The 25,452-nt window shown below is 52.7% G+C and overlaps 10 protein-coding genes across 10 annotated transcripts; 7 read left to right on the top strand and 3 right to left on the bottom strand.

Moving 5' to 3' along the window:
* Positions 1–550: 550 nt before the first annotated feature.
* PG985_010720 (uncharacterized protein) lies at positions 551–2,269 on the top strand (the record flags this gene model as incomplete). The annotated part of the gene is made up of 1 exon (XM_066830488.1): positions 551–2,269. One exon carries the CDS (start codon positions 551–553, stop codon positions 2,267–2,269), a length of 1,719 nt encoding a protein of 572 aa, XP_066681170.1.
* A 475-nt stretch (positions 2,270–2,744) lies between these two features.
* Positions 2,745–3,833, top strand: PG985_010719 (uncharacterized protein; the record flags this gene model as incomplete). Its single annotated transcript, XM_066830487.1, has 1 exon — positions 2,745–3,833. One exon carries the CDS (start codon positions 2,745–2,747, stop codon positions 3,831–3,833), a length of 1,089 nt encoding a protein of 362 aa, XP_066681169.1.
* Positions 3,834–4,133: 300 nt separating this feature from the next.
* On the bottom strand, positions 4,134–5,759 carry PG985_010718 (arb2 domain-containing protein; the record flags this gene model as incomplete). The annotated part of the gene is made up of 4 exons (XM_066830486.1): positions 4,134–4,568; positions 4,702–5,381; positions 5,508–5,623; positions 5,692–5,759. 4 exons carry the CDS (start codon positions 5,757–5,759, stop codon positions 4,134–4,136), a joined length of 1,299 nt encoding a protein of 432 aa, XP_066681168.1.
* A 661-nt stretch (positions 5,760–6,420) lies between these two features.
* Positions 6,421–6,933, bottom strand: PG985_010717 (mitochondrial 37S ribosomal protein uS14m; the record flags this gene model as incomplete). The annotated part of the gene is made up of 3 exons (XM_066830485.1): positions 6,421–6,483; positions 6,545–6,716; positions 6,827–6,933. The coding sequence occupies 3 exons, from the start codon at positions 6,931–6,933 to the stop codon at positions 6,421–6,423; spliced, it is 342 nt and encodes a 113-aa protein (XP_066681167.1).
* A 666-nt stretch (positions 6,934–7,599) lies between these two features.
* On the top strand, positions 7,600–7,959 carry PG985_010716 (uncharacterized protein; the record flags this gene model as incomplete). The annotated part of the gene is made up of 2 exons (XM_066830484.1): positions 7,600–7,669; positions 7,733–7,959. 2 exons carry the CDS (start codon positions 7,600–7,602, stop codon positions 7,957–7,959), a joined length of 297 nt encoding a protein of 98 aa, XP_066681166.1.
* A 318-nt stretch (positions 7,960–8,277) lies between these two features.
* On the bottom strand, positions 8,278–10,471 carry PG985_010715 (4-coumarate- ligase; the record flags this gene model as incomplete). The annotated part of the gene is made up of 6 exons (XM_066830483.1): positions 8,278–8,616; positions 8,700–9,218; positions 9,299–9,556; positions 9,677–10,045; positions 10,123–10,358; positions 10,429–10,471. 6 exons carry the CDS (start codon positions 10,469–10,471, stop codon positions 8,278–8,280), a joined length of 1,764 nt encoding a protein of 587 aa, XP_066681165.1.
* Positions 10,472–12,482: 2,011 nt separating this feature from the next.
* PG985_010714 (60S ribosomal protein eL14) lies at positions 12,483–13,010 on the top strand (the record flags this gene model as incomplete). Its single annotated transcript, XM_066830482.1, has 2 exons — positions 12,483–12,611; positions 12,696–13,010. The coding sequence occupies 2 exons, from the start codon at positions 12,483–12,485 to the stop codon at positions 13,008–13,010; spliced, it is 444 nt and encodes a 147-aa protein (XP_066681164.1).
* A 1,100-nt stretch (positions 13,011–14,110) lies between these two features.
* On the top strand, positions 14,111–14,991 carry PG985_010713 (nascent polypeptide-associated complex subunit alpha; the record flags this gene model as incomplete). The annotated part of the gene is made up of 3 exons (XM_066830481.1): positions 14,111–14,347; positions 14,551–14,609; positions 14,670–14,991. The coding sequence occupies 3 exons, from the start codon at positions 14,111–14,113 to the stop codon at positions 14,989–14,991; spliced, it is 618 nt and encodes a 205-aa protein (XP_066681163.1).
* Positions 14,992–15,616: 625 nt separating this feature from the next.
* On the top strand, positions 15,617–16,440 carry PG985_010712 (ATP synthase subunit D; the record flags this gene model as incomplete). The annotated part of the gene is made up of 4 exons (XM_066830480.1): positions 15,617–15,625; positions 15,778–16,173; positions 16,269–16,355; positions 16,411–16,440. 4 exons carry the CDS (start codon positions 15,617–15,619, stop codon positions 16,438–16,440), a joined length of 522 nt encoding a protein of 173 aa, XP_066681162.1.
* A 5,775-nt stretch (positions 16,441–22,215) lies between these two features.
* PG985_010711 (uncharacterized protein) lies at positions 22,216–24,766 on the top strand (the record flags this gene model as incomplete). The annotated part of the gene is made up of 6 exons (XM_066830479.1): positions 22,216–22,374; positions 22,473–22,879; positions 22,960–23,296; positions 23,350–23,669; positions 23,725–24,093; positions 24,169–24,766. The coding sequence occupies 6 exons, from the start codon at positions 22,216–22,218 to the stop codon at positions 24,764–24,766; spliced, it is 2,190 nt and encodes a 729-aa protein (XP_066681161.1).
* Between the last annotated feature and the right edge of the window lie 686 nt (positions 24,767–25,452).

Below are 25,452 nucleotides of genomic sequence, written 5' to 3'. Positions count from 1 at the left end.
GCCATCAACGTATTGGAGCTGTCACCCTGGATTCTGGCAGTACGCTACCCAGTCGATCAATGTAAGAAAGCGGAGTTACGTAGCTCGCCCCATCTGCATCTGCCAAGCTGCATCTGCAATTGTATTCTTTCTCTAGCCCTGCTAAGACCCGACCCCGGCAGTAGTATCGTCGTTTGGGTGCACGGGCCATCCGGATAAGAGCTTCAACGGCTTTCGAGGACTGAGAAGAACTAAGTAAGCAATTAATCGGGTTGGCTTTGGATCAACCGACCTCATCCTTCACCAATTCGAGAGCATCTCTTCAGTTGATAGACGCCGACGATGCGCCACCCCAGCTCGTGAACCTTTATTTTGTCATGATTCACCCGAATCAAGTATGTTCCAATTTTGTTGACCACTAAGCGATGGATTGAGCTCTGACTGGTAGACATTACAGCTGCCCATCTGAAGGAGAGACTGGTTTCCCCCCGCCGACCATCAATACTCTAGGCTATTGTCGCCCATGCGCCCTCGCACACGCTGCGCAGGGCGTTTCTGGTGATCGAAAACTATGATGCAGTCACGATTGGCAGCGCGAAGGCTCCTCCTTGCCCGACCATTGCAAGCAAAGGGCCCCTCAGTAGCTCGACTGTTTGCACGCCAAAGCCACTTGACCTCGATATCACGACCACAACTCCCCTTTTTATCCAACCCGTTGGCCCGAAACAAGCAATGGCGTTACCTCACGACCGAACGGAAACGATGGCTGACATACGAGATCTTCTTGGGTGCTAAATACATTGTGTACACCTGGGCAATCGTCGCCTGTCTTCTGGTCGGCTACTGGAGTGTCCAGCAAGAGTGGTTGGAGAGAAGATACCCGAGTCCTGACGAATGGAGGTTTATCACGAGGTTGCGATTCAGGCTTCTGAGATGGGGTCCCGACCGGACGGATACCCCGCAGCCCAACTGGGTGCAAATCGGCACCTACGCCAAAAATGTTCTGGAGCGGTTGGAAGACCCGGAGACAGACGGCGCCGACTTGAAGGAGCTGCTGGACGGTGGTATCTGGATCGACGGAGTCGGGAACGCAGGCAAGGACATCACCGCAAAGAGCGAGCCGTGGAGAAGGGGCTACTACGAGGTTCTGGTGCTATGCGCCAAAGCTGCAGAGAAGCTCGACAACCACCTGGTGGACACTACACGACATATCGTCTTCCCGGCGGAACAGGTGTTCGGGCCGTCGAACCCGAATCCTAAACCTATACCACCTGGTTCGCCAAGCGCTCCTCATGAGAAGGACTGTGAGGCTGCATATGAGGCACCAGAGACGTTTTACATGAAGATTCTTACAACCAAGGGCTTCACTACCAAGCAGAAAATGGACGCCGCCCTGGACTACGCGTCTTGGTTAGACTTCAAAGACCTCCCGGATGCTTCGGCCAAGATGTACGAGTGGGCCTTACAACTGGCCTCGGAGAATACCTTGCCATCGGCACTGCCTTACAACCCCCAGACGTTCGTGCTGCAGGATACCCGTCAACCGTCCGCCAATGTCCTCACCACACTTACGGCTATCGCTGCCCATAAGGCGCGCAATGGCGATGTCTCTTCTGCCCTCCCGATTTTGATCTCAATTCTTCGAGCTCGCCGCGCTCTCCCAGCCGCTGGTGCTCCTTCTTCAGTGCCGCTCGAAGGTGACGGACAGACTGCGTCGCCATGGTCAGTATCCAACGTCATCGGAGTCGCAAAGCGACTGGCCGCGCCTCCAGCATACCCCCCTCCACCACCGACTGGCGAGGCCCCACCCCTCCGGGACGCCAAGGAGCTGTGTGAAGAAGCTGGCCTGAACCTCTACATCGGAGAGATTATCTATACGGCTAAGGATGGGTCTTCCGGGCGAGAGGACGGCCTGGCATGGACGCGCGAGGCTGCTGACTTGGCCGAGGAGCAACTGCACAAAATTGGCGCGGAGTCGGCGGATGAGGCCGCCAAGAAAACCTGCAAGGAGTGTTTGCACACTGGTCTCGAAAACTGGGCCACCATGGTGGCTCGTCTCGCCAAGGAAGAGAGAGAGAAGCAGCAGAAATCAGGTGCCGGAACATCAGCCACTAAGTCTGGCGGAGGCTGGTTTGGGGGCCTCTGGGGTGAAGGCCAGGCTCGACCTGATGAGGTGGGTAGGTGGACCGCGGAGGAGAAGGTGGTCAAAGAACGGACCAGAAGGGCCCAGGAGATATTGGATGTACTCGAAGCCCCCAAGGCTGGTCTCGGATCGCTATTCTGGGCATAATCAAGTGACGTTATGTTTGGTCCACCGTCATCTTGGCCGATACAAAAGTATACCCTCGTTAAGACAGTTGTAGCAATAGCAACTGCAAACAGTGTCAAATTCATGTATGATACATGCAGACTATTGCTGCTGTTATAGTACACACCAAATCAACCTCTGATTTCTACCAGGCTCTCGTCCCGTTTTGTTAACTTCTGAGATGTGGGTGCTTAAAGGTTGTGATTGAGGTTCCATTGAAGGGGCCAACTCTATATCGAAGAGATCTCCGACATGTGTAAAAATTGTGCCTGACGCTGGGGATTTCTTCTGTTACGGAGATGGTGAGCTAATTTCTTCATTCAATCAGTCCATATAACTTTTCTTCCTCTCCGGACTTTCAGTAGAGAATAGAAAGACCAATCCGCCGTGTCTTTTGCCAAATTGAAACCTTTCGAGAGACTATACACGCAAACATACATCCCCACAAGCTGTCGGGATGCCTGCTTCTTTGAGCGGACTCTTCTTCTCCAGTCTCAAATTCTTCGATTCAACCCAGAGAGCCAAAGCGAGCAAGAACCGACCGGCGCCGGCCATGGAGATGCAGACGCTCAAGCCGCGAAATCCCCCCAACAACGACACGACGAGGCAGACGCCGCCGAGTTCGCCAATATCGTCTCCTGTCGCTGGTTCCGGGGGCGGGAGGACGTATTCACAGTATAAGTTGCCTCAGAGTTCGTCGCCGTGGTGGTTTATGCAGTCTCATGAGCTTCAGAATCATCATAGTCAGTCGTTGTCAGCGACGTCGAGTCAGCAGCAGCAGCAGCAACAGCAACAGCAGCAACAACTACAACAGCAGCTCCAAACTGCCCTCCAGGAACAAATCTCCTCATCAAGGTCACCAGTGGGGCCATCGTCTAGACCGTCGTCAATGCCAGCGTCTAGGAAATGCGGTATCTCAGGTCTCCTCCCTCTGGCAACGGCCTCCTGTTTGGATGAGAGGATGCTCGCGAACCCAGGGTATTTGCACACTCTGTCTGTGACTGGCTCCAATGCCGATAACGAGCGTATGAATGAGCAAGAGGGAAAGGAGAGCGAAGTAGAGGAAGAAGAAGGGGATCGCTCGCAGCAGGAGGACCAAGCACCGCCGCTGACGACCGCAGACACGCCCCGGTGCCCCTCGCCCCTATTAACAACTTTCTCCGCCAGCCATTCCCCCTGCTCTTCGCCCCGGTCATCCGTGTCCTCGTCTTCATCGACAATGGTTGGACAGACAGGAACACCAAAGAGGGTACTAACGCCACCCCTATACCTGGATGAAGAAGCGGTAAAATCGCTGCCTTTCGCAGAGGCGTTGGCCATATTTCAGGACCAGCCCCTCTTGGCCACGCCTCGGGAGTTTGTGGAAGCCGTTGCCTGGGGGATTGAGACCTGCACCAGCAGGTCATACCTGGTTATCGATGACGATGCTAAAGGTGCCTGGAAATCGAGACGAAAGGTGCGAAAGGGTAGTAAGACCGGCAAGATTTCCGAGGACTATGAAATGCAAGATCTGAAGTTTAACAGTCCAAATGGGGGACGAGTCTAGCGAATGCTGGATTGACAGGGGTTGGATGCTCACTCATTACATTATGGAAATTGAATGGGAGCAAGGGGGGCTATTCTGAGGGATCTGGCAAAGCATTCAAAGATATCAGTTGGTGTATGTGTAATGGACGGAAATGGAGATTTCATGTTACTCATTAAGGTATCACCAGCAGAAGAAGCTCTCCTGTTTTCCTCCTAGATCATGTCTTTCATCAGAGACGCCAGAAGGTCTATCTGCGTTTTAGCTAGGGCTTTTCGCAGGATCATGGTATCATCAATATACGCCCATGATTCCTTCACTCTACATATCGTCGTCGTCGTCGCTGTCATCGTCTACTTCCTCCGGCTTTTTGGCCCCCTTATCATCCTCGTCATCGCTGATGCCCGCGCGCGGATCCGCCTCGCCAAAGTCGAGGGAAGGCTGCTGGTCCAGGGGGGCGTTCTGCCACTTGCTCCAGTCCGGGTCCATGGAGGGTGGGAGCTTCTCGTCGGCGTAGGTGCACTCGACCACGGGGTTCATGTAGTGCGTGCTGCCCTTGGGGGTGAGGGCGACGGCCTGGAGCCAGTCAAGCACGGCGACACGGGCCTTGATGAGAAGGCACTCGATGTAGCACTGTTCGCCGCCGCTGTAGACGGGACATCCGTGGCGCGTGAAGGTTACCGTGTGCGGGTTGCCGTCGGGGCCGGAGATCAGTGTACCCAGAGGGTCCGAGGCGGTTACCCAGGCGCATGCTTTCTATTGGAGGCAAAGGCGAATTAGCTTGTGAAAGTAGCGACAGTAGCAGCGCCTCATTGTACATGGAATTCATGGCAGAAAACGAGCGGGCGACTACCAATTAGAGAAAGGGACGGGATATGAATGTACTCACCTCACGCAGGAAAATCTTGAACGAGTCACACTGCATCTCGTCCACAGGCTTGAACCCGCCAATGATGGCGAAGCAGCGAATGCGGCCCTGCAGCCGACTCCAGGTCACGCCCCAGTGGAGGTATTCCTGGACAATGTCGGCCCCATCTCCCAGACCGATGATCTCAAGCGCGGCGTCGGCGCGGGTGTAGGCCGGGACGACCTTCTCGAAGACGTAGCGGACGTGGTCCTTGGCGGTGCGGTTCTCGGGAATGCGGTTCTCCTTGTCCGTGATGAGCATGCCGCCGTGGACGGCGCTGGGCATGGGGGCACCCTCGGCGGCGACCTGTCCCAGCGCGCGGCGGAGCGCGGGGGACCAAACGAGCTGGCCCGTGTTGGCGAGAAGGATGCCGGGGGCGGAGTCGTCGTCGGGTCCGGATGTTTGCTTCTGCAGCACGCGCACGACGGTGACGAGGGAGCCACGGTTGACGCCACCGGGCCCTCTAAGCACGCGGTGCGCCAGGATACCGAGGTCCTGGATGGTCTCGCCGAAGATAAGGACGACGCGCGACTTGGTCTTCAGGTCGGCGCTCGCGAAGATGGGCACGTGGGGCTCCGAGGAGGAAGCGGTGCCGAGGGGGAGGAGGATCTTCTCCAGACCAAGGGCCTCGAGGCGGCTGTGAACCTCCTTCTCGCAGGCCTCTGGGTTGGTTGTAAGTCAGTTCTGCCAGCAGTAGAAGTAGAGGGAAGACAGGTACGAAAGATTCATTCCCATTCTTGGAGTGAGGGAATGCATATCAACAAATAGAACTCTCACCAAAGACTTACCGTTCATAGCGTATCGCTGGCGCTCATTGTGTCGTGGGTTCCTGGTCAAGAAGAACTTGAAGTAGTTGTCCGGCTCCTCGATGGAGCGGATTTCGTCTTTCTCGTTGACGAAGTACCTGGAAGTAGATGAGCAAGATGCTGGTTTCCATTTGGCAACACTTTGCGTGTTCGACGGAGAACTTACCCGAGTCCCTTCAGATCGGAAGGGAACTCAGGGTCCTTGGGTAGACCGGACCAGAGGCGTCGGAACATGGTGCTTGCTGGCGACCAAGAAGCTTCTGTGAATCTAAAAAACGAGTATGTTTATCCGTGTAGGATGGCTAGAGAACAGGTGGTTCAGGTTCAGAAAGTCGAACTTCAGTTTTCCCAGTTGCTTCAGGTGAGAAAAGTGTGGAATGAAGATGAATGGCAAGGGAAGTGATACCATGAGCATGTGGCAAGTAGACGGGTTCATGTGCTGTGCAATTAAACAGCTTCCATAAATGGCCGTTCAAGGCTTCTGATTAAAGAGATGGATTCAATCTTCACTTGCCTCTTCAAGTTTGGGGGATGCAAACACAAAACCTGGGTCGCAATAACTGCAGCTTGCCGTTTGATCGTAGTATTCAACGCAAAAGAAAATGGGATAGAGGCTGATCATAATCATCCTCTAGACTTGGCATATCGTCAAGACTTGGCATACGAGAGATGCCATCCTCTTTATCAGGTAGGCTTGGAGCTGGAACTTGAGGGCGTATATATTGACCCTCTGGTGTGAAACCCACCATACAGACCTCTTTGGGGCGTGCTTTCCTCCCAACCACACAACACCTGATATCGTACATGGGGTTCATCACAATTATGTACACACTGCCAAGAGTCCATTTACTGAATGTATGTTCTCTAATATTGTACAGCGATTTCGCGGTTGTCTTTACCAGCTGGCCTTCCTCACACCAGGAAGGTTTCCCTCCAAAGCCTGCATTCTGAAGTTGTACTAGGGATTCACTGTTAGCACCTTTGTTTAGTCGCGGTGTTTGATCGTTTGCGAGACGTACTCTTGACAGCTTGAAGTCTCTGAAGATACCACGCCCCTTTCCTCCCATCAAACATCGGCCGCGGATCTGTGTAGGTCGGGTATAGCAGTGCATCTGGGTGAGCTGAAGCTGGGCCTCTGCCCGCGTTCGCGCCGGGAGAGTGGTGTTGCGGATGATATGACGGAGCGCTTGTCTGTATGCCATGCAAGACACCTAATTGTCAGTTTGTGCGATCGTGCCTTGATTGCCAATTGGAGGCAAAGACTCAGAGGAGCTGCTTGCTGCTGCGCGGGCGCGACGTACCTCTCGGGCTCGAACTGTGCGTACACCTTTCGCTTGGTGTGGTCACGAATGACGTGGATATTGAGGAAGCTCCCAATATCCATCTTCTTGGACCGGAACATCGACATGTTGGCGGTTGTGGCAGTCGTCCCCCCAGTTATTAGCTCTGGCGATTCCAATGCGAAGCTCTCTGTCGCTATCCCGAAATTTTGGGTATGTCGTCTGTAGGGAAGCGAGCTCGGTTCAAGTCAATGCCTGCCAGCTTGTTGCGGGCCGACGTAGATCGGCCAGCTGTGAGCCGATAAGCTGATAGTGGACAGAAGGAGGGACCTGACTAAGGTAACCTTAAAAGCATCGGAGGCGGCTCCATGTCAAGTGCCAAGACTCCATGCCCCCACTGTAGCGGGCAGCCTCTAGAAAAGGCAATGAGGGAGTGTCATCTATGACGTTCGTTCTCACAGTAAGGCTTGAATCGCCAGATCGCTCAAAGACTTTTCAGATTTGATGTCATATCAGGCACCATTTGTGGGTTTCCGGGTGACCTTGGGGTACAAATGAAAGTTTCTATTCTCGATAGTCAACAGGATGGCAGGAATGACGTAGTTGTTTGTCCCTGGGCAAACCTGCCCCTCCATAGCAATCATCTACCATAAAACCCAGGAGAACGCACGCCGGTAGAATATGCAAATCATCTCTACATCTTCCTCTACTCAATCCATCAAGTGACTACCTTGTCCTCACACCAAAACATACCAAACCCACATATCTCAACCATTCCAACAACCACCATCACAATGCCTGACAACACTGAGCACGAGCGCTTCGAGGAGGGCAAGGAGAACTCCCACTTGGCTACCGACTCCAGTAAGTTTGCTCTATAACCTCGACACACCTGGGTTTTCCATGTATACTAATCCATATCTGTAGAGGACCAGCGCTCTATCGCCAACCGCCTCGGCGCCGAGGAGCGCAAGGACGAGGGTCAACACGACGACCTTGAGACCCGCCAGACCAAGCAGGACCCCACACTGCCCGCCAAGGCCCACGGCAACGAGCCCTCAAAGGGTGCTAAGATCGACGCCGAGATCCAGGCCGAGGAGGAGGAGATGCTCTCCAAGAAGAAGGGCAACAACATGCCCGGAAAGAAGAACTAAGATGTTCCAATCCGAAACCAACCAATATAGCGTATGAACTTGATTTTCTTGGGCAATGAGGGGTACTGGTTCACATGGCATACACGGCGCAAACGGCTATTCCACTATCAGGCTTAGGCTTCATAGATGGAGTTTTGCGAGATTATACGCATGACGATAATGAACAATACCAACCACAATAATTGAGCCCCATCTTTAGTGACCATGATGTGTGAAAATATCTGCCCAACCTAGACGGTTTATGTATTACTCCTTCAAAATCAGCTATATTACCCATCCTTATGCTGCGGAGCAGATCAACCTGCGCAAGCCATGATCTTACAACTTGGACCCCTTCGTTCTCCTTTCATCACGCTCCTTGTCCCTCAACACCCGGCGTAAGATCTTTCCGCTGGGGCTTTTGGGCACGGCGTCGATGAAAGCAACACCGCCCTTGAGCCACTTGTAATGCGCCTTGTGGTCTTCGACGTGTTTACATATCGCCTGCGTGATCTCTTCGTCCGACCGGCCCTCGGCGGCCGCAGTGGGTGACTTGACCACAAACGCCTTGGGGACCTCGCCGGCGCGCTCGTCCGGGACGGGGATCACAGTACAGTCATTCACGAACGGATGGGTGAGCAAATGGGCTTCGAGCTCGGCGGGGGCGACTTGGTGGCCCTGTGTTTGAGTGATCTTTGTTAGCCGGCTACTTGCGTTTGGTTTAACCCCCAGGGAGGGAGGAGTTGTGGAATCGGTCTCACCTTGACCTTGATCAGCTCTTTTATCCGGTCCACGATGGCGAAATGCTGATGGCCGGCCTCGCTGCGTCGTACCACGGCGACGTCGCCTGTGCGGATCCACCGCCCGTCCTCATCCCATATGAAGGCCTCGGCGGTAGCACGCTCGTTGTTGAGGTATCCTAGCGAGATGCTGGGGCTCTGCAGCAGGAGCTCGCCGCGCTTTTCCTCCTCGCCGTCCTCGCCCGTCACCTCGATTGGCCGCCCCGTGTCCGTGTCTATGATCTTGGCCAAACAGGCGGTGACCAGGGATCCTGCCGCGCCGACCAGGATGTCGTTCTCGCCCGAGCTGAGCACTACGGTCGCCGTCTCGGTCATTCCGTAGCCCTGTCCGACCTGCCAGCCGGGGAAGGACTTGACCACCTCCTCGTGCGTCTCAACGCCGAGCGGGGCTGCGCCCGTGTAGACGTAGCGCACTGAGCTCAGGTCGTACTTTCGACACAGGGTCTGGTTTCGTAAGAGCTGGATGATAATAGGTGGGACCTGCGAATATAAGGTTAGTTCCGTCCATGTCCGCGTTCCTAAAACAACGTCTTCAGACAGAGGTCAACTCGAACACATACCAAGAAAAGCTGGTTGATCTTGAACCGCTGTATGCATTCCAACAAACCCCCGAGCTCGAAACGGGGTAGGATCACGATCTGGTCGCCCCGGTAGATGCCGCTCAGGGCTATGACAATCAGGCCGTAGATGTGGCTTAACGGCAGGACCCCCAAGCCGACTTGCGTCTCGACACCTTTTTGCTTTCGCCCGACGGACTCAAACCAGCGGAGTTGCATGATGTTTGCTATCACGTTGAGATGGGAAATCATAACGCCTTTCTGCAGGTTTCCACACACGAGTCAGTCAAGAAATATATCAGCGCCTGCTCCCGCGACCTTTGAGAAACCAGGCACGAGAATCTCCTATCAAGACCAGAGAATGTGAAAGGGAAGACGAACCGGCAATCCTGAAGTCCCGCTCGAGTAACTGATGTAAGCCACCTGCCGCGTTCCTTGGCCCTTGGTCCACGCCGGCGACTCGAGCGGAGCCAACGAACGACCCTCGTCGATGAGCTCGTCCAGCGTCTTGTAGGACAGCCCTTCACTGCTTGCGCCGCCCGTCTGCATGATGAAGATGCGGTCCGGGGCAATGCCCACCGCCTTGGCCGCCTTCAGCGCCGTGTCCAGCAGCGGCACGCACGTGATGACGGCCTTGGCCCCCGACGACCGGAGCTGGAACTCGAGCTCGGACGGGGAGTAGGCCGCGTTGGCGGGCGTGGCGATGCCGTTCAAGCGGTGGATGGCGAAGGTGGACATGATGTAGTCAATCTGTTCGACCGGCGGTAAGCAAACAAACAATAAGAAGAAGACATCCTCAGGCGGGCGGCAGGTAGCAAAATGCTTACCGAGTTGAGCGAGTGGACGCAGACCACCTTGTCCCAAGGCGTGTCCTCGTTTACGCCCCAGCCCAGACGATTGGAGAGCGTCCGAGCGAGCAGCTCGTATCGCTCTCGCATCTCGCTCGTCGAGTACGCCTTGCCCGTGACGCCACAGACGAAGGGGTCCCGCGAGCTGGCGATGGATTGGCGGCCATATCGCTCTTCACTCCAGAACTCGCCTATTGATATGGTATTGGGGGGATCTAGGAGCGTGTCAGTTCCTCGCTCTCGGGGGTCTCTCCTGCTCTTTCAAGGGACGAATGCATTACCTACCGAATGGCAGCTTAGGTACCCATGAGGGAGGATGGAAGATCATGTTGGGGGATGATGGACTGGAGTATACTGTAATCGCTGATATAGCTACGGGGTGTAACAAGTTAGGACAGAGTATATCGGGGGCGAGTTGTGATCAACGGGAGCCACTAATAAGTCGCGTATCGCGACTGTATAGCTCTGCGGGTGGAGTTTGGAGTCCCAGCTTCTGGGGAAATTTCCAGGGCGAGAAACGCCCGAGGATGAAACACCGATTTTGAACTACCCCGTTGCCTGTGAGCACACGCGAGGGATGGTCAGCGGACCATCAATTACTTTATCATTGTCCCGCCTCCCTAGTCGCGCCCGTCCGAGAGGGAACGGTAATTATTACCTAGGTAGAGCAGCTGCCCTGGCTCCCCACCCCGGGATAGCCGGTTCACCCCCTTCCGGATGTTAGTGAGGCAGATTCTCTCCACTGCGTCCGCATCAGGATGGCTGTCTACCCCGCCTGCTTTACAGTAGTGAGTAGGCAGGTAGACGACTGAGTGCGACTAGCCTGGCTGTATGCAGGCGAATGACAGGAAGACATGTGCAGGCCCAGCCAGGTGCTTTACAGAAGGGTGGAAAGTTGAGCTATATTCCCCATTCAGAGCATCTCGTATCGATAATGCGATGCAAGGGCAGCAATTGTCCAACTTCTCCATATCTTCACGAAACACCAAACACCAAACATCAACCTTTCAGGACCAACATTGAATAGTAGCTGCTCACTTTACAAAATGAAATCGTGGGTGCAACGAGACGAAGGGGCTGACAATAATGCTGTACAGCCCAGCGGCACTCCGAATCCCGTCGCTTGTGCAATACACACACATGATGACAAATCATAAAACGGGATACGAGGCTCTTTGCTCAATGCTATAAAAGGGGCCATTGGACTAGGGATTAATGGCAAGTCTATCTTGGAGCATTTTGTGCAGATACATGAATGAACTCCTTGGGCAATCGTAGGAATGATCATGCACTCGTTTGTTCATCACGCAAAGACAACCAAGGGCATTTTGATAGATGCTGTATTTATTTTCTGTACCGAAAACGGTAGTCTAGACCTGTCTTGCGAGACCTTGCAAGAGTCACCTGAACTCGGCATGTAGCAATGACTTCACACCACTGGGGCTAGCCTATGTTTATGCGTAACATGAATGTTCAACATAGCCATGGGACTCTACAAGGCCAAGTTACATTGAACATTAAGTGTAGCGCAAGCCTGAGACAAGGATTGCAAGGCCTGATTCGACCAAGAGTTGAGCTTGTACTATATCTTAATTATGTTAGCTTGAGTTCTCGAGGAACAATGGGCAACACAATGTAATATGTTGTAAGGGTTGTCAGAATATGTAAGAATTGAATATCACCTAACCACCCGGTATAGCAAACCCCGGCGAGGGCGCCACCGGGCGGAATCAATCGCAAATTACCTCATCATTCGAGTAGGGAAATGTAAAGCGATGCGTAAAGCAAATGTGAGATGGCTTACCTTAATTAGTTTGACGACATTTTCGAGAGCACCACAGCCTCCTGGAGGAAGTAATGCAGTCAGGTTGAGGAGAAGAAGTGAAGTCCTGCTGTCAAAGATTTCTGATGCAAAAGGTTTTGTAGCAAGGTCGACCAATAAGCAGCTTGGCCTCTGGAGTGCGAGAAGAATGGTGGGGTCCCTCTGCAATTTAGAAATCTCTGCGGACCGGCAATTCGAAAGTCCGACCGAGTTTGGCACGACCCACACTGCCAGCCATTTTCCAGTGTGGTTAGCTAGGGTTACGAATTTCAATTCCCACACTAGAAGATCTCCAGGTTGAAGATTGAGAGACAGACAACATCTGACTTTGGAGGAAAGCCAACAACATCACGAATCGACACTTCACCCCGGTACCATAATCAGTACGTTTATAATTCCCCAATCATCACCCGCGATTGTACATTTCTACAAATACGCCCATTCAGCCCGTGCCAAATTTTTCTGCCGCGTCGACTCCCAGCGCTGACTCCCGACCTACTTCTAGAACACCGTAAAAATGGGTGACGCTACCATTGTCGCATCGAACTGGCGCCTCGTTGAGGTTGGCCGTGTCATCCTCCTGCAGGGTAACGGCCCCTACGCCGGTCGTCTGGCCACTATCGTCGAGATCATCGACCACAAGCGAGTATGTTAAACCGGGACTATCGGAAGGAGAACGAGAAGAAAGAAAAAGAAAAAGAAACAGGGAATTAACGCAGGTTTAATCTAGGTCCTGATCGACGGTCCTTCCTCAGACGAAAAGCTCGCCGTTCCCAGACAAGCTATCTCCCTCACCGACGCTCTGCTGGCTCCTTTCGTCATCGAGAAGCTGCCCCGTGCCGCCCGCACTGGTACCGTGAAGAAGTACTGGGAGGAGGCCCAGATCGACGCGAAGTGGAAGGAGAGCAGCTGGGCCAAGCGCAAGGAGCAGAACGAGCGCCGCCGGGCTCTGACCGACTTCGACCGCTTCAAGGTCATGCGCCTCAAGAAGCAGCGACGATTTGAGCAGCGCAAGGCCCTGGCCAAGGTCAAGGCCTCGGCTTAAGGTGCACGAATGACGGGGAACGGGGTATAGATGGACAGTCACGACGACGGGCGAAATTCAAGCCCGTCGACTACTTGATACTACGGAAACTGGTCTCTGCACGAATCTCATGGGAATGGGGGTTGCTGGATTCCTTTGCGTCGTTTGGGAAAGACCTGTACGTCACAACATCTCATATGGTGACCGGCGTCAAATGATAGGGAAATTCACACAACCAAAAAGAACACTGTCAATGCATTTTTTGGTCTTAAAGGGATATGAGCGGACTGGGTTTTAATGTCCGATAGAGAATTATCTTACGAGATAATCAAGCACTTTGATGCTTTCTTCGATGCAAATATTGATGCTTCTACGGTTCTGCTCTTGTCGCCATTCCTACTCCCCTTACAATGACCGTAGTATCAATGTCTGACATGCCTCGAATCTGCACGCGTAAATAGCCAGTCTTCCGCGTCCATGTAAAGGAGACATCGGCAGCCGCCAAGAGATCAGAAAGGCATACTGCAGATACCATACCTAATCGTAAAGGCCCAGTCTTACCCCAGAACACCAGTACTCTACATGTAATTGTGGCTGACTTTGTAGGTATTCAATATCGGGTCAGCAAAAGCAGACTTGACGGGATGCACTGAGAAACTGCTCAAAAGTTATGCGTGTGGCCTTTGCATAAATGACGATGAAGAAATGATTATGCAATTTGGGGGGGAGGGGAGTGCACGAGCCATTATGTGCCAAATTGAACCCTACTCACAACTTTTCTCTTGAGGAATTCGAAGTAGCCAATCCCCGACCCGTCGAACGAATCAACCCCGCTAGGTCATTTGGAAGATAACTTCAGATCTCAGTAGGTACGTTATAGCATTTTTTGGTCGACAGTCTCGAGAAGCATTTAAATTGTAAGGCAACGAAGTGTTTGGGTGTTGTTACTGTGTGTTTGCGACCTGAGGGGCAGCTCTGCTTTTTGGCTAGCTACAAGCCTTTTTTTCCCTGCGCAATCGCTAAGTCTGTGTGCTCGGCGATTTCCAGCTCGAAATTCAGTTGAACAAAACCAAAAAAGACACCAAAAAAGCTGACCACCACTCCCATTCACAGCAGCAAATATGGCCAACCCCCGTGTCGAAGAACTCCCCGACGAGGAGCCCCAGAACCGCCCCCAGGTCGACGAGGAGGATGACAGCTCCGACTCTGAGATCGAGGCTGGTGACGAGAGCGGTCCCTCTGGATCGACCCAGGTCATCCACTCCCGCAACGAGAAGAAGGCTCGCAAGGCCATTGAGAAGCTCCAGCTCAAGCGCATCGGTGGCATCACCCGCGTGACCCTCCGCCGCCCCAAGAACGTAAGTGCTATTACGTCCCAAGCACTTGTGCACAATAGCCCTCTATGACCTGATGGTCGCTGGCTATTGAGAGCTTCACATGGCCTGAGGTGGTCTTGACTTAGGGAATTGTTGGGTTTCCCGACGATTCATCAGAGTTGTGCGGCGATTCGCAAAAAGTCAATATCATAGTGGATAATGTGCTGACAAAATGCCCGTTCTAGATCCTCTTCGTCATCAACAGCCCCGAGGTCTACAAGTCCCCCAACAGCAACACCTACATGTGAGTCTTGCACAATGGCCCCAGGTCATATTCTTGGGCCTAAGCTAATATCGTCTCCAGCGTCTTCGGTGAGGCTAAGATTGAGGACCTGAACTCCGCTGCCCAGCAGGCTGCTGCTCAGCAGCTCGCCCAGGCTGGTGGTGAGCACGACCACGCCGGTCACGACCACGCCGGCCACGACCACGGCAAGGCTGTCGAGGGCGAGGCCAAGAAGGAGGAGGAAGAGGAGGATGACGACGAGGAGGTCGATGCTGACGGTCTTGAGGACAAGGACATTGAGCTGGTGATGACCCAGGCCAACGTCTCTCGCAAGAAGGCCGTCAACGCCCTCAAGGAGAACGACAACGATATTGTCAATTCAATCATGGCTCTCAGCGTTTAAGGTGTTCCGGACTGGGTTAAAGACTAGGGAGTCAAGTTTAGGGCCTCTACTGTCGAGTCTCTAGATGCATTACGGCCAGGAAAATTCTCGCTTGGGAAATAAAACAACGGGAGGACTGCTACCTGCAATCTATGTTACAGCACCTTGAGTGTCATGAGAAATGTGAACGAACAAATCATGTTCTATAGCGAATCCTCTTTGCGTCCCTATTTCTTGTGAATCCACTAAGCCTTGTAAAGGCGATGGAGACTGTTGTGTCTGCCAACCCGGATATATCTGGAAGTTTGGTTTCAATGCAGAACCATACAATGCTATAGGAAAAGCCTCTGCCTAATTGAGTATCAATTGTATGCTTTGTATTCCAGGATGACACTGTAATATCGTGAGTGGCCGGCCAATTTGTTACCAGATCCAGATCTGCTTACTTAATATTCGCATTTGGTGCAGTCCGGGCCGGGTCGGCTTTTCTAGGAAGGAGTGGCTGTGAAATGCCTCAGGCAGCCACAATCTGCGAAAGCTGGTGGAGCTGCTAGCAAACCTTCGACACTTCGGCAAAGCCAGCAAGCAACGACGAATGTGAATTGCTTCAATCTCTCCACTCCAAACCTCACATTCCATCACCAAAATGGCAGCAGTAAGTTCACCCTTGTCAATTGAAGTGCTACAATGCTCTGCATGACAGTCCGACCGTCTGCCGCCTCTCCAATTGAGCCGCCGATACCTCCCAACAAATCCGTGTGCGGGATTGCAGGCATGAGCTAATTTTCCCTCTTCCCTTCCGAACAGCGAAGCGCCGCCCTCAAGCTCGACTGGGCCAAAGTGACCTCCTCCCTCGGCCTGCGTGGTCAGACGGTCGCCTCTCTCCAGGCTTTCAAGCAACGCAACGAGAACGCCCGCCGCAAGGTCCAGCTGCTGTCCGAGCAGGCTACCACCGTCGACTTCGCCCACTACCGCGGCGTCCTGAAGAACCAGGCCGTTATCGACGAGATTGAGAAGCGCTTCAAGGAGTTCAAGCCCTCGACCTACGACCTCTCGCGCCAGCTCAAGGCCATCGAGGCCTTCGAGGTCGAGGCCGTCAAGAATGCCCAGGCTACCAAGGAGAAGGTCGACCTCGAGCTGAAGGACCTCTCGAAGACGCTGCAGAACATCGAGCAGGCCAGGCCTTTCGACGAGCTCACTGTGGTATGTGCTGCTTCGCCGCCTCCAGCTTGCGCTGTGTTGCTTCGGACGAAGAGAAGAAAGAAGAACAAGACTGATCACGTTATGAACCACAACAGGATGAGGTCGCTGCTGCCGAGCCCTCGATCGACGAGAAGACCGCCAAGCTGGTTTCCAAGGGTCGCTGGAACGTTCCCGGCTACAAGGTATGTTCCCATTCATCGCTTCTGACCCTGCTATTCGGTGCTAATTGCTTTGCAGGAAAAATTCGGCGATCTCTCCGTACTATAGACGTCCCGCTGCGACAACTCACTCTTCCATTTCATATTTGTACTCTAGCATTGTAGATAGCAAGTCAGGAAGAAGCGTCGGCAGAGTAGAGCCGATCGGTCAATCGAGAAATATCCTAATTTTCCCAACCGAACTCGTCTCTGGGTAGTTCCCTCATCCTGGACCTCCGGAACTGATATGCAGGTCTCGACACGAACCACTCTTGCGACCATACCCGGAATCGACCTGTTACTTGCCGTCAAAGGTACGTTGCGCTCCCCGACTGTGTCACGCAGGCAGCCTCTCCTTTCATTTTGTTGTTTTGACATGATGTTTTGCAAAATGTATTTGCTACTTCAGAGCTTGCTTCGGCTTGCCATGAGACAATCTTTCACCATTGCCCTGATCAAACCCACGACTTATATGGTTCATGAAGTCTGAAGACCGCGTTTCTATGAGCAGCCTCGCTAACTTGACTTCAAAGTTCAGGAATTCCACCGTAAGCTGCAGAACCACCACACCGGATGCCAACGCGACAAGCTGTGCCATTGCCACTTGGTATAGGGAATTGACCATGCCGCCGCTACTTCTCAGATGTGATGTTAAGATGATCTCGTGATTGTCCATGTCGAGATAGTATGCCGCCATTAGCCCCTTGAGTCCTTTGGCCACGCTCCGATTTCATGTGACTGCCATACCCAAATGCTTTTGATACAGATGTATTCCACATATCCAGGCCTATATAGGAGATCACCATTGGGGCTGGGCTTTGCTCAAGAGCTGGTCGTATCGGCAGACTACGCACAAGGAGGTCGTGGGCAATTGGAGAGCCACTGAATCGATTATTTGGGGAGTACAATCTTGTTGCTATGTAACATAAATGCGAATACGATCAAGCGGGCTGGGTGGCGTGGTGGGTTATACTTCTTTTATATACATTATCAGATGGAAAATCCGAGTCACATATGCACCCCTATCCGCAGGGGGTCATGAGTTCCTAACACAGCATCTTGACAGTCAGCTTCCGGCACGCACGCACCCTTTTCCTTTCCTAGTGATTACGACTCCCGGTAAGAGAACACGAGGATCATATGCCCGGCCGAAGGGGTCCCTTTCACAACCATCACTATCGCCCTGTTCGAGAAGCGCGGATTCACCCAGTCAGCTATAGCATGAGATAATACATCACGCTTCCAACGAGACGGTTCTAGATTCCCACCCTCCCCTCCGTCTGCCCCGCGGTTTCGTGCCTCGAGCGATCCACGGAGAGGAAAAGGGGTGCGCATTGTTGATGGCGAAGATCCAGGATAGTGACATTGAATGATCCACCCACCAGTATTGCTAGTTGGTTACCTTGGGCACATCCACCAACGGCGAAAGAGTCCCGTTCTGGTCTGTCGCTAGCTTGCCTGCGTCTCAGGGAGACTTGCAACCGCTTGGGGTAGCGCCGGCCGTTACCCATCTTTTCAGGGGCACTGAACAAAGGCAGCTCGAATCCTACCACTGGAAAGCCTACTTTCAGGGTTGGAAAGCTCAGGGGCCGGGTCGTGGAACAAGAAAGATCTTGAGAGGCCCTATATGTATATTAGTCTGGCTATCTGTCAATCCACGGCCGTAGAATTTGGGGGCAAGACTCGACATTTGGAAAGGGGGAGGGGGCAAGGAGTGATGTATTGCTACACACTTCTGCCAATCCTTCCACAGTTGGCATAAGCCGTGATGCCATGCACCAAAGTTCGGAAAAGTCATAGTAGTGTAGGCCGTGATGGTATAAGACTCATGGCTAACCCTTTTTCTCTTTCTCTTAATCTCTATCCAATGTTCCTTTCCAGCTGTATATGACGTTCATGAATCAATGTGGTGCGTAAGTAGCACACAACAATGACCGTCAGTCGCATGACTGGCCTTCCTTCCAATGGTTTGTCTGTACCTCCCTTTTGTGTTGTTTGTTGACTGGGGGGACTTTGCGTCGATTGTTTATTGTTACGAGGCTGACAGGACGAGCAAATCTGAACAGTATCGTATCTTCAACTATGATGAAACTGCGGTGGGAGCCCAAAGAGCGAGACATAGGTCCACCATTATCGAGGATACGATTTACCCCTATATCCTACACCCAAACATGTCTTAAAATAAGAGAAGACGGTCCATAAAGTGGCACTTGATTGTGATCCAGAAATTGTGCCAGGACTGGCACGCCTCCAGGCTTACCAGGCCGTTTCTCGACAACGCGGGATATCCTTCTACCTCTTGTAGCAGCACCAATTTATGCGCGCTCGCTCCAGTCCTCTAGATCGGTTGGGTTGTTTCCATTGTTTCTTGTATCACAATCGGACAAATCTGTGTTCTACATATTTGCTCAGTTCTCGCAGGGGGATTGCTCGGATATAGGATCGGTCGCAGGGGGGGCTTCATATGGGGTATGGGGGTTTCCAGGCTGAGTTTCGGAGTGATGATGGCGTAGTTGTCGCTGTTGGTCATGCTATTTCGCAGCGAAGGTAGGTTGAAGAGACCTAGTCTCGGAGTCAACGCTCGGTTGGTCAGGTGAGATAGATATATCATTCTAGTCAATGCGCGAGAGATGGGGGCATCAGCACAAGGAGGATCTAAGCAGAGAGAGAGAGGACGAAGTGAGAAGGCAGGATACGAGGTCATTGTCAAGTACGTGCGGTTCGCACATTACCCCCCCCCCCCTCAGAAACGACAGCAGCGGGATGCGTGTAATCTTTGGGCCGCGAGCCAGAACTTCTAGCCCCGATTCGAATGGGAAAGAAAACGCATCATGTTCGGTCGCGAAACGAAAATGATACTGCAGAGTCGCTGCTGGTATGTAATCTTCGGAGATGGCAGGTTGCTGTCGTTGACGGCCAGTAAAGGAGGAAAGGTGAAGGCGATAGCAGAAGTGTCGTGTCGGTGGAACCAACCACTCCAATGAGTAGTCGCGACTGTCAGTGCAGTTTCGATATGATGTCGCAAATCTTCATCGTCGGATGAGCTGACGTGGAACTCAGGGCAGAATATTGTGTTGTCCTTCGTGGCTATTTCGAATTGCGTCGCTCGAAGAGGAGGGTGTCGTTGACTACGCGAGCTTGTCGTATCCTCGTTTCCATCTTGTCCATGGTCATCTCGGAATGGTTTGGGTACTCAAAGTACTTGCTGGTGGACGGCCGGTTGCTAAGGTTAAGAAGTTGCTTCTTGATCGGTGGTATTGGGCTTGTTTAGAATTCGAACCCCTGTAGAGATTAGGACGAGGACGAGCCGTCAACATTCGCGAAAGGACTGAGAGCTCAAGATCATATCTCCCACAAATACCGCATGCCTACGAAAATGCAAATTGAGTTGCAGAAGATAAAGTAGCAACAAGAGATGGCCTGCTGTTGTCACAGTGTGTCATGACAAGGGCCCTCCCCCCTTTCCCTCACTTCGCGACAGCTCTAGCCTGCCGCAACTTAGGTGGCTAATGGTCGCGAGCTTCAGGGCTTCAGAGCCGGGCTATCGATGTCTTTCGCAGCTTACACAACAGAATGCCCTGGGTCTTGCCCACCAGATAAATGTAGGGGAGGGGAGATGCCCGCTGGAGACCAATTTCTCAAGTGCGCCCGCCAATCAGAAGGCTTTGCTTAGCTCGGGCTTCAGGTCCGAGAGTACCCATTCAGAGCATCCACCCGTAGCCCAACTGGCCTAATGTACCGTCTCAACTTACTCTTATGCCCAGAAAACATGGATGATGGCGCTTCCGTAGCTCGTAGCTTGGTGGCTTGAAGCTTCTCAGTGGATCCAAGGTCAGATCAGATGAGATGTAGCCTCAACTGGCTGCCTTACAGCAAACGTACCGCGTGCCCAAGAGTATTCAACACCACTTCAAGACGTAGCGGTGATCGAATGGGCGCACGGGGCTACCGAGATCATACAATAGTGGTCTAGCGAACATGATGATGGCCGCCCCAGGGTAATAAAAATTGAAACCTGTATATGGACTGGCCGTGTCAATAATACCTCCTCATACGCCGGCAGGCACCTAGCATCTCCCGCAGGAGCCTGAGTGAAGCAAACTTCTGATCGGTTATTATGAGGACCAAATAACACTGCTTCATATTGGGGACTGGTGGAGATGGCGGCAAGTAGCAATGGCGCTTCAACCAGGCCGCTGTGTTAAGACCGGGACTACATATCATAATGCAAGCTAACTGTAACATGCGATTCAACCTTGAAGAGATTGTGACAGGGCGTTTTGCAGATGTTCATCCAGGGCAAGCAGTTCTCGATAAGCACCCAAAGCTGAGATCCATGGCTCTGGCATAGGAACCAGAGGCTTCAGGGCCGTCGTAATATCGGTCGCCACTGTGTGACCATGAGGCGGATACATAAGGCCGGCAGCCGGACCAAGAAGGCAATGACATTAAAGAACGGGCGAGGCCTGAGGCGCTGCCCTAGACAAAAATGTAGATGAACAGGATAATTGTCGATTATTGGCTGATTGTTCCCGGGCGAGAGTCGCCAGGGACAGAAGTCACACAGATGGCCGAGGAAAATCTGATCCACATCATTTTCGGAAGCAGACGTGACGATCACTGCTCGCATCGACATCTCTCGGCGAGCAAAGAAACAATGTCGGCTTCATTCCCTTGTCGTGATAGGCGAAGTGGAACTTTCGTCCGATGATGGAAGACTGACAGCACCGCCGTCAAGACGGAGCCACGGAAGCAGAGTAAAGACATGAGGCACTAATAATGCCCAGACTGCAGTGTTGGGACATCGGCAGAGGTACTGTAGCAGGTGGGATGGGCAGAGAAGTAGGTTTATGTAGTTGGGCGGAAGCTAAAACTGTCTTCTTGATGGCCGCATGGACAATGTAATGAATTGTAATAAAAGGGAGATCGACATTTGTGTCCGCGGGCTACTTGTGGTAGTCGTCGCAAACCGTGGGTAACCTTAGTTGTTTGTACTGTAGCTTACCTAGGCTGCCTTCCCGGCTGGCTTCTCCAATTTTGCTCCCTCCCTCTTGGTGAAGTAACGAATAGTTCCAGAATGTGTCGTACAGTACCACGTACTGTCTGTGACTCGCCACCCAAGGTATAGAGGCCTTCCTCAGATCACGATCCGTTTTTGCCATCGGGGATAGCCTTGCTTGCCCCAAGCCATTGATTGTAATGCAGTGCGGTACCACGTACACCATGTTGGTTATGTATCCGTTCTCCTCGCCCTCGTTCCTTTCAAACAAAAAATGGTACAATACGTCTGGGCTTCGGCAGCTGGATCGGGGTCCTTCAAGAGGCATTGATGTATCTTGAGGTCAAGTCGGCCATGGGATCATGCCTATCAAGTGTCTCTCTGGTCCATAACCCTTGGGCCCTGGCAGCCTGGCTTTTGAGTTGCAACGGCCCAAGCCCAGCACTGGACCTTTCTCGAGGTATTAGACCAAGCGCTAGAGACATTCGGACGCCTAACCGAGCCCAATCTGGCCAATCAGCGCCCGGGCTAGCCACTGCTCCTGTCTCGATGTTTGGCTTGTTCAGGGCCACAGGCTCAGGGTATTGCTATCCCTCAGGTATGGTATGATACCTAGCTCAAGCTGTTCTGTAAGATGTACCTGTATCTCGTTGCTGCCGGCTGCTGGTGCCGTCGCCGCCGCAGGCTTCTTATGCACTTGGACGATTCCATTTCCGGGGGGCTGCCTCATTCTGGCGAAACTGCTCCATCAAATTGAATTGGACCAGGCCTGCCTGAATCCACCAAGCGAACGCACCAATTGTCTGTCTGCCATGTTGGATCCCTCTAGTAGACAACTTCAGAAATATGTTACCGAGGAAATACGTTTCACTCCTGCCAGCTTCAGGGCCGCGAAACGAAGCCGATCAATCTTCCTCCTCCGGGAACACCCAAGAGGACACCAACAAACGAAAGCGCATCGGCACCCAAATAGCTTGCAATTCTTGCCGTGTCAAGAAGACCAGGGTAGGTATCCCCCCTTCATCGCTTGGAGGTGGTGCGGCTCTCCGCTGGTCCGCCGCCTGTCTTGCACGGAGTGTTGGCTGAACTAACTCCTGTCAAAGTGCGATGGTCGGCGGCCAACTTGCGGTCCTTGTCGGAAGCGGACCACCGCCTGCACCTACAGCGCAAGAAAGGATCTCGGCGAAGACCCGCACGAGATACTCGAGTTGCTCAAGTGGTTGCCCGAGCATCGTGCCTTTGATGTCTTGAGAGTCCTCAGGGCCAATGGCGGTGACTGCGCCGCCGCGCTATCCGTTGTCAAAAGCGGCCCAGGGGGAACCCGAAGACCCTCTGACTGCAGTGTCCCCCAAGACGAGATACCGGCACAGTCCCCCATGGAAATCGAGTTGATGACACGCCATCCATTAGCATACCCCATGCTACAACCAATTTCTGTCGCCGCTCTAAGCGAGAGCAATCTACTTCGTACGGTCAATTCCACTCGTCCTACCGAGTTATCTTTCCAGCGGTAAGTAGAGCTGTGCTCTGGCCTCACGAGCAACCGGCCCGTCCAGGTTGCAGCCGAATGGTAGCGCTTAACTTCTATAGCTCCTTCGATTCTCGAGCTCCTCTAATCGCCGGAGAGCCATTCAACATCGACGCGGATTCAGCTGTCAAACTTTACCGCCTTCATGGAGCGCCAGAAGAACCAGTTCCCATCTCGAGAGACTACTGCGATCATCGACTATCCGCGTTGCATATATCGGCCTGGACAACCGTACAGGTCAGCAACGAGCTCGCTGCGCGCATCATATCCTTGTATCTGAAAACGGACCATCCAATGCTGGGGACATTTGACCCAGATCTGTTCGTATCAGACTTGATCGCACAGCAGGGGAGGTTCTGTTCATCGTTGCTGGTGAACGCACTGCTATATTGGGGCGCGGTATGTGATGCAACCAATGCTACGAGTGGAATGTCACTGACCTCCCACGGCAGCAAATGTACAGTGCCATCGACAAGGAGGTGAACAAAAATGCCCAACTTTTCTGCGCAGAGGCCGAACGTCTGTGGTCAGAAGTCAAGCATACGGATACACTCCTGAACATGGCCGGAGCCCAGCTCTTGAGCCTCGCGTTCATGGGCCACGGCAAAGACCACGCCTGCCTGAAATACCTCGCAGAAGCCGTCGATATGGGAGTGAGACTGAGACTATTCGGCAGAGTGGACGCAATCGGGGAAGAAACCCAGCGCGAGATGTCGGTAGATGATCAGAGCGCTACCTCATTCGCAGCTTGGGGTATATTCAACTGGAGCGTGTAAGCCAAGAACAAGTCCTAGTTCAACAGAACACGCAACTCACGAGTGCTTCAGTTTGACTGCTATCTTTTACCGACAGCCAGGAATCGCATACCCGGAATCTCCTCCCTTATTACTTATCCCTGGTAACATTCGAACCGGACAGGGTACTCCCGCAACAGACGAGTCGATCGAAGAGACTTCCGGATCGGTGAAACGCAACCTTCCTGCATACATGGGGTCAACTTTCACATATCTTTGCCAACTATGGCGTATTGTGCATGGGCTCATACAGAAGTATTACAACGAAAAGAATAAAGTGATGGAACCCCCATGGCTCGACTTTGCCGAGCTGAAGTGTCACGAACTCCTGGCTTGGATACAAAATTTGCCAGCGGAATTGGCACGCGGAGAGGATAACCCGCATCATGTTGTGGTGTTTCAGTACGTTTTGTTCAACAGTCGTTCACGCTCTCCCATTGGTGGTAGTGGGCCATGAACAGTAGCTGAACAATGTAGTATATGGATCCACGCGGTGGTACTCGATTTGTTCCGGCCCTTTGTCAAAGAACCGGGAATGAGGCATACCAAACTGAAGACATTCTCGGCAAGGCAATCTTCGCCAGGAGCTGCCTTCGATGCATCGGTCGAACAGCTCAAGCATCTCATTATCGAATACCGGACCAGCTATGAATCGTCAGCGTATACAATTCTGTGGCACACGGCCCTCATGTACGTTGCCAATGCAGTTCTTGTCTCCAAGGGCGCAGACTGGCGGGTGTACTTCCTCCTGTGCATATACGGCTACGAGAGCCTGAACCGACCATTCCGTGTGTCTGAAGCGATCGGCACCAGTTTGCTGACCATGACACTCCGCAACTCAGATATTACCATTGAGGAGGCCCGACTTCTGCTGTTGGAATTGAAAGAACGAGGCCTGGCACAATTGCATGATGAAGGTACTATCAGGGCCACCTTTATGGGAGATCTTGAGCTGGCCATGTCGGACCCTGAAGCGGCTAGAGTGGAGAACTTGGCCAACAGCTTTGAGGACATGGTATTGTTCCGAGAATTCGTCAACGAAGGACCGATTGAGGATGGATCAATGGCGGACTGATCCCATATCGCTGTCGGGAAAGCATAATAAGCGATCGCGTTTCCCTTCTCGCAGGCCAAGGGGAAACGCATGAAGTTGCTTGCTGGTGGAAGATTAGGCATCGGGGAGGCCCATATGTTGCAACGTTTATGTCAACGTCGGTGCGGCGTCTAGCACTGATTGGTAGATTCCGGCGATTAGGTGTGGCCGCGACGGAAGTCTGCTTCCTCTGACCTTGCCCTTTCGCTCAACTCTGCTAGCCAGGATTCATCAGTGCCCGACTGACACAAGATCAGCTACACTCCAGGAATGCCCCCAGGTTCAATCCATCCATTTTATCCCATCTTTTCTTGTGTGGCGGGAAGCGGGCAATTACTAACGGATTCATGATTGATACCCTTCTTTGCAATAAATATCATTAACTCGGGGCGCAGACCAGTCAGCCGGAGGTTTTGCTTTATTCAATAACTCTCACCCTCAACTTTCTCCATAGCATACCAGTTGAATGAAATTTGGTTGCTACTCACCGTCTACACTACGAGGGACTACCCATTTATAACATCTGGCGCTGTTCAGGGTTAATGAAGGTTATTGAGGACCGCTGAATGACCGCCGCCTCTTATACCTACGTGGCCATGAAACCGTGCCATCGTATTTTGCCTTTGCCTACCTCAGCTCATGCCCGGAGGCCATGGAATAACCACCGT

The sequence above is a fragment of the Apiospora marii genome (genome assembly GCF_038362585.1).
Source record: "Apiospora marii strain CBS 49790 chromosome Unknown utg000007l_segment0_segment0, whole genome shotgun sequence".
Lineage (NCBI taxonomy): Eukaryota > Fungi > Ascomycota > Sordariomycetes > Amphisphaeriales > Apiosporaceae > Apiospora > Apiospora marii.
Note: the sequence above shows the minus strand (reverse complement) of the source record. Positions and strands in the feature narration are given on the sequence as shown.